General features: G+C 39.9%; 1 protein-coding gene across 1 annotated transcript in view; it reads right to left on the bottom strand.

The window, feature by feature from the left end:
• abcc9 (ATP-binding cassette, sub-family C (CFTR/MRP), member 9) overlaps positions 1–14,212 on the bottom strand; it is a 209,767-nt gene that overhangs the window by 66,095 nt on the left and 129,460 nt on the right. The window contains exons 18-21 of the mRNA XM_084330742.1: positions 6,283–6,441; positions 2,791–2,875; positions 1,941–2,021; positions 189–326 (exon numbers count right to left, since the gene is read on the bottom strand). Coding sequence (XP_084186868.1) covers positions 189–326; positions 1,941–2,021; positions 2,791–2,875; positions 6,283–6,441 — 463 coding nt within the window. The remainder of the gene's footprint in view (positions 1–188; positions 327–1,940; positions 2,022–2,790; positions 2,876–6,282; positions 6,442–14,212) is intronic.

Consider the following 14,212-nt stretch of genomic DNA (forward strand, 5'->3'; position numbering starts at 1 on the left):
CGATACAGACAAAACACAGAGAAAATCAGTTAACACGGTTAAAAATTGAGACAGGGAGGTTTGTGCTCATGGTTTTAAATTGTCCATAACTTAGTAGAGAATTGATGATAGAGCCCATAGTTCCGATCCAGCGTCACTGAGACATACTGTAAGGTGGTACAGTAAGTGAAAGGGTTAATGACTCTTACCCAGTCAGCATGTATCAGATACTGTAGCTTGTGAGTGACCAGCACCAGGGTCCGCTTGTCATCCTGGAGGAACTTGAGGATCCCCTCCTGCATCAGGTGGTCGCTGAGGTGGATGTCCAGCGCGGAGAATGGGTCGTCCTACCGCAGAAAAAAAGAGATGCATACAGATTAGGGATGTCCGATATTATCGGCCTACCGATATTATCGGCCGATATTGGCATAAAAATGTGATATCGGAAAATATCGGTATCGATTAAAAAAATAAATAAAATAAAAATAAACGTTTTTTATAATTTAGTTTTACATTTATTTAACCTTTATTTACCCAGGCAAGCAAGTAAGAACAAATTATTCTTTTATTTATTGTCAAAGTATGCACAATGTTGTGTTAATTACACGACAAGAGATATGTAATGTTAATTACCTGAGATTATTCAGTTTTTTGGGGGGGGGAAACCCCCACTTGTGATTATTATGTGTTATTTAAGCTCTCTGATGAGTAAGTGTTGCTAGTTTTTAGATAAGGAAAGAGTTGTTCCATATTCACTAATATCTCTTAGACCATAGGAATAACATGTATGAATGAACTGTCTCAGACCGTAGGAATAACATGTATGAATGAACTGTCTCAGACCGTAGGAATAACATGTATGAATTAACTGTCTTAAACCACAGGAATGAAATGTATGAATTCACTGTCTCAGACCATAGGAATAACATGTATGAATTCACTGTCTTAAACCATAGGAATAACATGTATGAATTAACTGTCTTAAACCATAGGAATAACATGTATGAATTAACTGTCTTAAACCATAGGAATAACATGTATGAATTAACTGTCTTAAACCACAGGAATGAAATGTATGAATTAATTGTCTCAGACCATATGAATAACATGTATGTCGAATTAATTGTCTCAGACCATATGAATAACATGTATGAATTCTTAAATTGGCCATAGTTCCCCTTAGTCTTGTCATCAGACACAGAGCATTTCATGTTGAAATCTGTGTGACGCACACTCCAGTCTGAGGATCAGACACAGGAATCTCCATCGCCTGAAAAAATACAGTTTTACTGCAGCCCAGTATAACATTATCTGTACAGTTATCCTATTCAATTACAGTGTTTAATCAGTAGAGCCGTTGTATTTTGATGATTCAACATGTTTCTGTGCGTGATGAGGGTGTACAGGAATGCCAGAGGAGGCTTTATCTGAGGCGTGTACCTGATAGCCAATTAAAAAGTGTGTGTCAATGTCAACAGGAGATGATGTCACTAACCAGGAAGATAGAAATGGCAGAAGAGCAAGGATGGTGTCGTGTTAAATATGGACTGCGTGAATCACTTCCAGATATATTTATTTCACATTTCTTAAACAACCAAGATATGGATAAATCACATAAAATCAAATTAAAACATATCCTGGGGTTATTCTAGATAGATACAATACACAAAAATACAGACAGGGTAGTAGTCATGTTAAAGCTAGTAGATTATATGTTTTTTTCTAGCATGACAGCATGCCTCATATTGAAACTATTAGTTAATTAGATTAAACAGCAATGTTTATTTAGTTGATTTCCTATTGTTTACAGTGTGTTACCTTGGCAACCATCCATATTGCACAATGATTCATATTTAAGATAACAACTAATGTGTATCAATGTGGGGGTCCTAATGTGTATCAATGTGGGGGTCCTAATGTGAAAAAGGTTGAGAACCACTGTAGATTATAGTTCAACTCACCAAAAAGACAATGTTGGTGTTTTGGTAGAGAGCTCTGGCCACACAGATCCTCTGTCTCTGACCTCCACTAAGGTTGATGCCCTGAGACAGATACACAAATAAACACAGCATGAAGAGACACAAGGACCTTACATCTAAATAACAAGTAAATACTTTAATTATTGAAATTGAAATTATTCCTGTGTATGTGTATGTGTACAGTATGTGTATGTGTATGTGAATGTGAATGTGAATGTGAATGTGTATGTGTATATGTACAGTATGTGTATGTGTACAGTATGTGTATGTGTATGTGAATGTGAATGTGTATGTGTATGTGTACAGTATGTGTATGTGTATGTGTGTATGTGTATGTGTATGTGTGTAGGTGTATGTGTATGTGTATGTGTATGTGTGTATATGTGTATGTGTGTATGTGTATGTGTATGTGTGTATATGTGTATGTGTGTATGTGTATGTATGTATGTGTGTATGTGTATGTGTACATGTGTATATGTGTATGTGTGTATATGTGTATGTGTGAATGTGTGTATATGTGTATGTGTGTATGTGTATGTGTGTATGTGTGTATGTGTATGTGTACGTGTGTATGTGTGTATGTGTATGTATGTATGTGTGTATGTGTATGTGTACGTGTGTATATGTGTATGTGTGTATATGTGTATGTGTGTATGTGTGTATGTGTGTATATGTGTATGTGTGTATGTGTATGTGTATGTGTGTATGTGTGTATGTGTGTATATGTGTATGTGTGTATGTGTATGTGTATGTGTGTGTGTGTATGTGTATGTGTATGTGTATGTGTATGTGTGTATGTGTATGTGTATGTGTGTATGTCTACAGTATTTACCCTTTCTCCAATCTCTGTCTGGTCTCCAAAGGGCAGGAGGTCAATATCCGGTTGTAAAGAGCAGGCATCAATCACGGCCTTGTACCTGAGGAACAGGACATATTCACTATGACTGTACATATTCACTATGACTGTACCTGAGGAACAGGACATATTCACTATGACTGTACCTGAGGAACAGGACATATTCACTATGACTGTACCTGAGGAACAGGACATATTCACTATCACTGTATGGTACGGCAACACACCCAAACACACACTACACAGACTAGACAGGATCATCATAAGGGCATCCAAAATCATTAACTGCAAACTCCCCACCCTGGACTCCATACACAAACATCACACCATCACACGCGCACACAAAATCATCAGTGACCCCCTGCACCCAGCTCATCACCTCCCCTCTGGTAGGAGGTTCAGGTCACTGGGCAGTCGCACGGTTAGGTTCAACAACAGTTTCTTCCCCAAGGCCATACAACTACTTAACTCCAACTCCTCCTAATTTTACCCCCTGCTGTTATGTTATGTTATATTATGTTATGTTTATGTTATGTTATGTTATGTTCCATGTGTCTTCTTATGTCTTTGTGGACTGTGGTGTATTGTCGCAGCTACCACCTGCACCGTGCTCGAATTCCACCGGCCTGGCCGTGTGGCAATAAAAGGAACTTGAACTTGAACTTGACTGTACCTAAGGAACAGAACATATTCACTATGACTGTACCTGAGGAACAGGACATATTCACTATGACTGTACCTGAGGAACAGGACATATTCACTATGATTGTACCTGAGGAACAGGACATATTCACTATGACTGTACCTGAGGAACAGGACATATTCACTATGACTGTACCTGAGGAACAGGACATATTCACTATGACTGTACCCAAGGAACGTTGGAAAAGCACAATATTACTGTTCCACTGTGACTTGTACAAGATCCAGTAATAAGACAACAATTTGAATTAATGAATGATCATTGCAATTATATTTGGGCTTGTTATTTAAAAAGAAAATAATTCCTTGTTACTCATTTCAAAAGTAGAATTTAATTTCAGAATTGCTTCCTTTCTTACCGGCTTTCAAACCAGACACACAGGCTGCTGCAATGACAGAGCTGAGCTGAGCTACTGTAGATCATTGTTTTCAACGCAGTGGAGAGCATAGCACCTCTGGGCCCCGTTCCCCGTACCTGGATAACTGAGTTAGCCGGATAACTTTAACTGGATAACTGAGTTAGTCGGACTTTCCGGTTCCCCGTACCTGGATTTTCCAAATCACCATGACAACAGATCCAAAAGTTTGAGCCTGGTCGAAAGCAGAGTTTAAGTTCAAGTTAGCCTGAACCATCGCCACGCCCCCGCAAAGAAGTGACAGCCCGTTTCCTGAAATTATTCCCACAGTCTACGATCTGCATTATACCATTCTGAATTACGTTTTTGTGCTCCATTCTTCCAGAAGGGGCTTTTGAAATGTAAAATAGACCCAAAATGCTGATACTAAATTCACTTTGTCCTAAATAATGCACGTTATATATACCGTGGCGCTCGCTCGTGCGATGTACACATTATGTGGTTATTTTAATTGTAACTGGGATTAAGATGTCTGATGAGATGCGCTGTTTGACGGATTTGAGGAATTGAATGAGCCGTTGACGTCACATTAATGAATGAGGATAAAGAGATAAAACTTCCTTCAAAACAAAGAATATTCTAAACACGGGTCTCTCGTTCATTAATGTATAAACAATGAATTTATCCCATCTGGCACAGTGGCTCAGCGGTAGTGCTCAATCCTGGCAACCCGGCGACCGGGGTTCGAATCCCCGTCTTTCCAATATAAATTTTTGGAATATAATATTAATGATTATACGCAAAGGTAGCATAGTTTTAAGTTAAAATATTATAAATCTACATGCATTGAGGATGTCATTCTTTATATAGCTCTCAACGTGCACCAAATTGAATTATTCCTATATTGCAAAAAGAAGGAGACGACTGGGTCTCGAACCCCGGTCGTCTGCGTGAAAGTCAGAAGAACAACCCGTTAGACCACAGAGAAGATAAGTAAAAGATCGACCATACATCAATCAATGGGTAAGGGAGCCGTATCGTTATTCTGTATGACAGTTTTACTAATTATTTTCGCTAGCAAGATCTCATTTGATTATTCAATCCAGCAGGCAAGTTTAAAGAAATATAATCTGATTGATTGAGGTAATGAGGGACTTGAAATTAGCCTATAGATAACGCATTTAACTTGTCGGCGAGGCGATTGAGCCGTACTGCAATATGTTAATAAAGTTCTAAATCAATTAATCAATCAATGCCGCTAGAGAATCAGATTCTCTGCTATCGATACGTGCTGGCTTTTCAACTGAAGCGGCCGCGCGCATTTAGCCTGGGTCGCAAGTCTGGCTTGAGTTAACGAGACTGAATCCACCTTCGAGGAACAGGAAAATCCCGGCTTCAAACATCGGGTTAACTGAAGCTGGATAATGACATCTTGATCGACTTAGTTGAACCAGGTACAAGAAACAGGGCCCATGTTGTGTGAAGAGAATTGACTGAAGCATTAGAAGTTTGGTAACAAGGTTACTTCAGGCTTGATCAAAAGCACAGCTGGCTTAAATTGATGAAGGACAATTTCTTTAAAACAGCAGGTGTTTCAAGAGATCTGAGGGCATATCTTTTTAAGTGGAAAGTAAGTAGGAGAAGTCGGGGCTCCTCTCGCACTCCAGAATGATGAAACAGTGCTCTAAAACTTTCATTCTACCCAGTAGGGTGGAGGAATCTACCTGCCTCCATGAAATAGATGCAGTAACTTAGAAGAAGACGCATCAGCGCTGTGGGGTAACTGTGATATTATTACTGAAATTGAGGTAGTAATTAGTTAATTTGCTACTCGTTAACTGGGAAAAGTAATATTATTATTACTGCAACGCATTACTGCCCAACACTGATATCAACACATTTTGCAACAGCAACCATTGTCTCTTTCAACATGGGCATTCTGAACATTCAGTGAAAGGCCTCTATTTTAGTGGAAGCTGTGATATGTGTTATCAGAAAACGATATATATATCCTATAAATTTAAACAGAAGACAAAGATCCCTATGTGCACAGACACGGTCAAACCCTAGAGGCCGGCAGGTTTAATGCCACTCCAGAGGAGGACAGACTTTGTTTGGTGGAATGAGCTTAATCTTTTTTGTTTTATTGTCCTGTCTACGAGGACATAAGGGAAGTCATTTTTCGTCAAATGTCCTCCATGTATGTTGAGCTGGGGATGAATAGGAAAAATGTGAGTTGTGCTTCAGGGTGGGAATCTGTATTTAGTTAATGAAAAATGTTGTGTAATGTAATGATGGAACACTGCAACAGTATTTTGGGTGTATTATAAACCCATGAGGGTTGGGCACTTTGTGTACATGACACGAAAATAAAATAATCAATCAATCAACCTTTACAAAGTGTAATTACCTCTGTTTAAGGAACGGGCTGCCGAAGGTAATGTTTTCCTCCACAGTGGCGTTAAGCAGCCAGGACTTCTGGGTAGCGTACGCCACAGAGGACCTGTTCTTGCTGGAGGGGGCACCATGGGAAATGAAGGCCAAACACAGTGAGTGAGAACTACAGGGCCTGAATTCATAAAGCCTCTGACACCATGAGTTCTGATCTGTCTGCACTGAGGCAGGAGATACAAGCTTTACTATAGCAGCGATATGAGCTTCACAAGAGAGGAATGCTCATGTCTAAGGGCAGTTCAGTCAATATTCACAAGCAACTATATTCTGGGAGGGGGGTATATTTTTTAATGGAAGCGGATACGGACCAGCTAGCCTAGCTGTTGGCCAAAAACAGTTCTCCTGGAGTTTTAAGCTAGGCTAGCTGATCCGTATCCGCTTCCATTCATTTGTGCTAAGCTAGGCTAGCTAGCAGCCGGATAGCTTTCTCCTGAACGCACAGACGCACTTGTCCGACTCTGGAGAAGACGGTAAAGCACATTTCCCATAATTTCGGCGTGTTCCTTTATTAAGAGGCGAAACCCGTTCTCAGATCAGTACTCCTGGTTCCAGAGACTTTATGAATGAAGGCCCATAACGACGCAAGAGAGGAAGAAGAAACAGAAGGAGGGGGGGTAGATATTGTCAAAGGTTAAACTCCACCACAACAACATGTCAGATGAAGTCAGATGAAGAGGGAAATCAATGACTAAATGTAAATGAATCATGTCCGTGTTAAAGACGACTGAAGCGACATCAGCAATAAACAACAGCTAGGACAACATCAAAAGTATAAACACAGCAGCTAGTAGAACAACATCAACAACTAAAATAACCATTTAGTCACCATCAGCAAAAAAAACAAAGCAACTACATCATCATCAACAACAAAACAACAACAGCAACTTTAGCAGTTTGCTGGGAGTCTGGGTTTTCCACCCTGTTTTTTTTTTGTTGAACCAACAACCCAAGCCTGTAGAGATAAGATTCTTGGTGTTGAGTTATTTGGGGCGTGTGGGTCATATCTTACAAGATATCATTCTGTTGTGTGTTCTGGGGTTAACATACTGTAGCACATGGATGCATACATTTTAGAAGATTAAGCTTCTTGTTTGCACCTCACAATTTATAATATAATATATGGTATATAGCTATAATATAATACACATATATAGTAATGTATTATACTGTGATTCTAACTTTAAAGGGATAATTAGCATTTTTGGAACCCTAGTCCTATTTATTTTTACTACCAATGATTGGTAGAGTCCTTTCTCAGCGCAAGCCAAGCTGTTCCTCGTACTTCCTCATACGTGCTCCGGCTAGTTAGACACAAACCAATGCAAAGTCAACGGGGTGGAGTTGACGCTCCTGTCTGTACAAGCTGAATAAAAATGACTCCACACTGCGCAAAAAGTGGAGTTCAGTTGTCCTCAGTCGACTCTGTTGACTTTGTGTTGGCTCGTGGCCAGTGTTGTAGTACTCGAGTCTGAGTCCTGGACTGATTTTCAGGACTCGTGACTCGACTTGGACTTGAGCACTGATGACTCGAACATTGACTGCATTCGGACTCGGAAGGTACAGGCTCGGACTTGATAAATAATTTTTTTAGTTTTTTTGTTTTTTTGTAATAGGGCCTAATCATTTGCCATAAGATATTAATGATGGCTAGTGCATTTGTTTGGCTATTGTGTCAAAAAGTAAATAAACTCCCTTTGAAATGGTGACCAATGTGTCAATTATGTTTAATGTAGACCTTTTTATTATTTGTATGTCAGCTCTTTGACCACCAGAGTGGAGTGGACTTTGGTGACGATGGACTCGACTCGGGCTCTTCTTTGGTGACTATGGACTCGACTCGGGCTCTTCTTTGGTGACTTGGACTCGAACACTGAGGACTCGAGACTCGACTCGGACTCGAGATTTAGTGACTCGACTGCAACACTGCTTGTGGCTAGCTATCTGGAACTAGTATTAGGAACACCATGGGTTGTGCTGAGAAAGGACAGTGATCAACAACAACACCCTTGGTGAGTAGAAAACAGAGCTAGGATTCCAAAAAACAGAACTAACTCTTTTAACATTAGGACTCCCAGCAGAAAAAAGCATATAGACACAAACCACTCCACTTCCTGAGAGCACAAACCCGATGACCACTACGACAGGAGGGGAGAGGAGAGAGGGGCAGCGAGAGAAAAGATGAATGGAAGACAGGTGACGGGAGGAGAGGAGGAGGCAGATGAGGGGTCAGGGGACACTTCAGGAAGCAGGAAACAGGAAGTTGAAACCTATACCTCCTGATGTCTTCCTTTGATTCCTCTGCCTCTGACCAACTGTCAAAGTCACGTTAACGCATTAGAAAATAAAAGCTCTGGTATCAACTGTGTGTTTGTGCGTGTGTGTGTGCGTGTGTGTGTGCGCGTGTGTGTGTATGTGTGTGTGTGTGTGTGTGCGTGTGTGCGTGTGTGTGTGCGTGTGTGTGTGTGTCAAGAAAAAACAGAGTAAGATTAAGAGTGAAGACAGAAATAATGAGCAAAAGAACGAACGAACGGACGAATGAATGAAAGAACAAACGAACAAGAGAAATAAACTAAACGAACAAACAAAAAGAGTTGCAGAAAAAGACCAAGAGAAATAGTGTGTGTGTGTGTGTGTGTGTGTGTGTGTGTGTGTGTGTGTGTGTGTGTGTGTGTGTGTGTGTGTGTGTGTGTGTGTGTGTGTGTGTGTGTGTGTGTGTATGTGTGTGTGTGTGTGTTCTATGGGCTGTTGTTTTTGAAGACATGATGTCAGCTTGCTGTCAAGTGAATTAATCTGAAGTCGTGGTGTCACCTTTCCACCCTTGAAGCATTTGCAATTGAAAAGGACATCAAGGTGTGCGTCGGCAACTGGAGACTACTGTAGTAAAGGTTCAAGCAGCTTTTACTGAGGTTGAGTGTGGATGTGAGGCAGGAGAGGTCTGGGAGGAAAGTACCTTATATTCCCATCGTGGATCATCTCACATTCAGGCAGTCTGATATAGCAGGGCGTAAAGAGACACACACACATACGTACATACACACACACACACACACACACACACACACACACACACACACACACACACATACACACACACACACACACACACACACACACACACACACACACACACACACACAAACATAAACACACACAGAGTCGCACAAATGTGTGCACAGATGCACACGTGAGTACACACAGTCATGTGGACATGCATGCATACATACAATCACACATGTGCACACACAGACACACACAGACACACACACACAAGGCACAGGTTAGTAAACCAGCCTTGAGGGCAACATGGTCTCTTATGATACCGACGAGAGCATCTCACTTCTATAACGTTTTTTAGAGATTTTGAGTAGGCTTTTACTATGTCCATTTACTTTCAGAGATTTCAAATACCGGGTATTCCTTTTGGTAACCCATCCAAATTGAGAGTAACTTTAGCCATAAAAGATGCTCCGTCAACATCAGAAGACAACCAACAGGGAGAGAATTGTTGTCAACATCAGATTATAGACCTTTTCAAAATTATTCTGTTGCTAGAGAAACAGATTGGGCCCGAGTGTGTGTCCTGTCAGCTACTGTGTTAGCAACAAGGAAACTATAAAAGAAGGAAGGGTCATCAATCATGTCGCCGTGTAGCACGTGAACGCACATTGGTACCAAGTGTGGAAAATGTCAGTCTGACCGACATTGAGTTGAATAGGATAAACCGTCTTCTTGTTTATGAGGAGGCTGTCATTTAAACAAGTTATTACCTCGGATGTCAGAAGAATCATATGGAATTTGTTGCATTGTTAACTAGCTAATGTTTTATATATTGGTTGATATATATACATTTACATTTTGTCATTTAGCTGACGCTTTTATCCAAAGCGACTGTACGACAAGTCAGCAGGAAGGGTACAACTCTTTCAGCTGAGTAACAATGTTCATCAAACAGTGCTGAAACGTGAGTGCTGTCGTGTTGAGTGCATAGTAGTAAAGACATATTAGTATAGTAGGAAGAGTGCATGATAGTATAAGACTGTAAGAAGGTTAGTGGTTTATTATTATTATTTATTTATTTATTGGTATTGATTGAAAAAGTGTGTTTTTAGTCGAGGGTGAAAGATTGGTCGGATTTCGGCCGTCCTAACTGTGGTGGGAAGTTGGGCTTCTCTTTGATGACTCCACAGATAGCTTGTATATTTTGAATTTGATTACAGGCTTCAATAGAACTGGCACCAAAGTCTGGCACCAAGCAGAGCATAGAATGCTGGTATTCTGACGCGGTGACCCTTCCTTCTTTTATAGTTTATTTGATTAGTAAACACTATAACAGGAAATACACTGGGGCCCAAATAGCATGTTTATGAAAAGGTCTACACCGGCAGAAGAATAGAATGTTTATGAAAAGGTCTACACACCGGCAGAAGAATAGAATGTTTATGAAAAGGTCTACACACCGGCAGAAGAATAGAATGTTTATGAAAAGGTCTACACACCGGCAGAAGAATAGAATGTTTATGAAAAGGTCTACACCGGCAGAAGAATAGAATGTTTATGAAAAGGTCTACACCGGCAGAAGAATAGAATGTTTATGAAAAGGTCTACACCGGCAGAAGAATAGAATGTTTATGAAAAGGTCTACACCGGCAGAAGAATAGAATGTTTATGAAAAGGTCTACACCGGCAGAAGAATAGAATGTTTATGAAAAGTCTACACCAGCAGAAGAATAGAATGTTTATGAAAAGTCTATACCAGCAGAAGAATAGAATGTTTATGAAAAGGTCTACACCGGCAGAAGAATAGAATGTTTATGAAAAGGTCTACACCGGCAGAAGAATAGAATGTTAATGAAAAGGTCTGGAATTTCACTGGAATTTTGTTGCAAGGGAAACAGTTTTGACCCAAATGTATTTCCTGTCAACTGTTGCATTAGCAAACAATGCAACAGGAAGTAGACCTGGGTCCTTTTAGAATGTTACTGTCATGCCTATACAGAAGAAGCCATTGTAGAAGCCGCCCCAAAAATAGAAAACCCTGCATTAAAACTACAGGATTTTCCAAATAATTCCTTCTTGGCGGTGGAGCAGTGGTGCAGCAGTAGAGAGGTTGGGTATTGTGTGTGAAAACGTGAAACTTCTACGATGGCTACAGCTGTACACAGCGCTGGAAGCAGTGAGATAAGTCACTTTCTACTGACTTCTATCGATTTACGGAATTTACTTGCCTTTTAAAGGGGCACTTCACAAAAAAAAAACAATGCTGATTTATTTCGCACATAATCTCACACACATCCAAAAACTCTAAACCGTTTGAATATGGCCACCAGTGATGTCATCGTGGACAATGCATCCTTGTTACGGCTCAATGAAATGATAAGGTAGCAGTCCTTACAAGACAAGATATTGCTATAGGATTCAATGACGCTGATGACATCACTGGTAGCCATATTCAAACTAATTTACTGTCAATAGCTGTCAAACTAAATTAATGTGTGCAAAACTGTGTGCCTATAAGTGAGGCAGCGTTTAGCTTAAAGGAACACACCAACATTAGAGTCAGACAAGAAGATAGACACCAATTTCCTCTCTGTGCGTTCAGTAGAAAGTTATCCAGCTGCAAGCTAGCCTAGCTTAGTACAAATTAATGGGAGCTGTTGGCCCAAAACACCTCTCCCTGAGTTTTAAGCTACTGGTCCATATCAGCTTGCATTCATTTGCACTAAGCTAGGCTAGCTTGCAGCTGGATAGCTTTCTACTGAACGTACAGTAGAGGAAATTGATATCTATCTTCTTGTCTTACTCTGTAGAAGATGGTGTTGGCGTGTTCCTTTAAAACTGACCTTGTCGATCACTGTAGAGGGGAACCTTGTTTACATCCAAATGTTTGAATTATTGAATGTAAACATTATGTAAACATTATGTGTGGAAACACTGAAATATTTGTTATTCAATATAAGTACATTGCAAAGTTGTTTCTGAGTGCAATATATTACATGCTGGTGCTCTAGTGCGACATCTAGTGGCTGAATGTTATCTATAGCACCTTTAAACTGTAACGTTGGAGATGTGTAAAGCATTGTAGGTCAATTACAACATTTAGGTTCAAATAACTACATAATGACACCTGTCCTCATTGTCATTTCATAATGTATTCATAAACCTTTTCAGTGTAATTCAAGTTATTTAATAGAATAAAATGTAATTAGTTCCAATCAAATGCCATGGAATGCCTACTACCACCTTTGTCTGGGCCATTTCATCTGTCAAGAGTTGCTCTGGACGCTAATCAGAGATCCGCCCTCAGCTCAAACTCTGACAGATGGATTGGACACAGATGATTATAATGATGAAAATATCATATTTTAAAATATAAATAAATAAAATTATATATAGAAATGAAAGGTGGTAGTTAGCTATTTCTGAAGGAATGGAAGACTGACACAGGAGGTTAATGAAGGTTAATGAGTGAGATCAATGATAAGAGAGGTGATGGATGATGAAAAACTATAAAATGTGGCAAGAATGAGAGATGACATGATGAGACACACACTCAGAGATGATGCAGACAAGATAACACACACACATGCGGTGATAACAAGACACACAGTAAGAATAACATAGAACATACAACAACAGGACATTGCACAAGATGGAGGTATTAGAGAATGGATGAAAGGGCTTAGAGTCTGTATACTGATGAGTGAATGGAATGGCTTGGTGATGGAATGGCTTAGTCTATATACTGATGGAAAGGCTTAGTCTATGTAATGGATGAGATAATTGAATGGCTTTGTCCTTATACTGATGAGAGAAAGGAATGTATTTATCTATATACCAATGAGAGAATGGAATGGCTTGGTCTGGGTACTGATGAGAAAATGGAATGGCTTGGTCTGGATAGTGATGAGACAATGGAATGGCTTGGTCTATATAATGGATGAGAGGGTTGAATGGCTTGGTCCTTATACTGATGAGAGAATGGAATGGCTTTGTCTATATAATGGATGAGAGGGTTGAATGGCTTGGTCCTTATACTGATGAGAGAATGGAATGGCTTTGTCTATATAATGGGTGAGAGGATTTAATGGCTTGGTCCTTATACTGATGAGAGAATGGAATGGCGTTGTCTATATAATGGATGAGAGGATTGAATGGCTTGGTCCTTATACTGATGAGAGAATGGAATGGCTTTGTCTATATAATGGATGAGAGGATTGAATGGCTTGGTCCTTATACTGATGAGAGAATGGAATGGCTTTGTCTATATAATGGATGAGAGGATTGAATGGCTTGGTCCTTATACTGATGAGAGAATGGAATGGCTTTGTCTATATAATGGATGATTGGATTGAATGGCTTGGTCTATATACCAACGAGATAATGGAATGGCGTGGTCTGTATACTGATGAGAATGGAATGCCTTGGTCTATATACCGATGAGAGAATGGAATGACTTGGTCTATATACTGATGGAATAGCTTAACCTATTCACTGATGAGACAATGGAATGGCTTGGTCTATATACTGATGGAATAGCTTAACCTATTCACTGATGAGACAATGTAATGGCTTGGTCTATATACTGATGAGACAATGGAATGGCTTGGTCTGTATACCGATGAGACAATGTAATGGCTTGGTCTATACTGTATACTAATTAGACAATGGAATGGCTTGGTCTGTATACTGATGAGACAATGTAATGGCTTGGTCTATACTGTATACTGATGAGACAATGGAATGGCTTGGTCTATATACTGATGGAATAGCTTAACGGTTAACCTATTCACTGATGAGACAATGTAATGGCTTGGTCTATATACCGATGAGAGAATAGAATGGCTTGGTCTGTATACTGATGAGACAATGGAATGGCTTGGTCTGTA

This window comes from Notolepis coatsorum (genome assembly GCF_963971535.1).
Source record: "Notolepis coatsorum genome assembly, chromosome: 15".
Classification (NCBI taxonomy): domain Eukaryota; kingdom Metazoa; phylum Chordata; class Actinopteri; order Aulopiformes; family Paralepididae; genus Notolepis; species Notolepis coatsorum.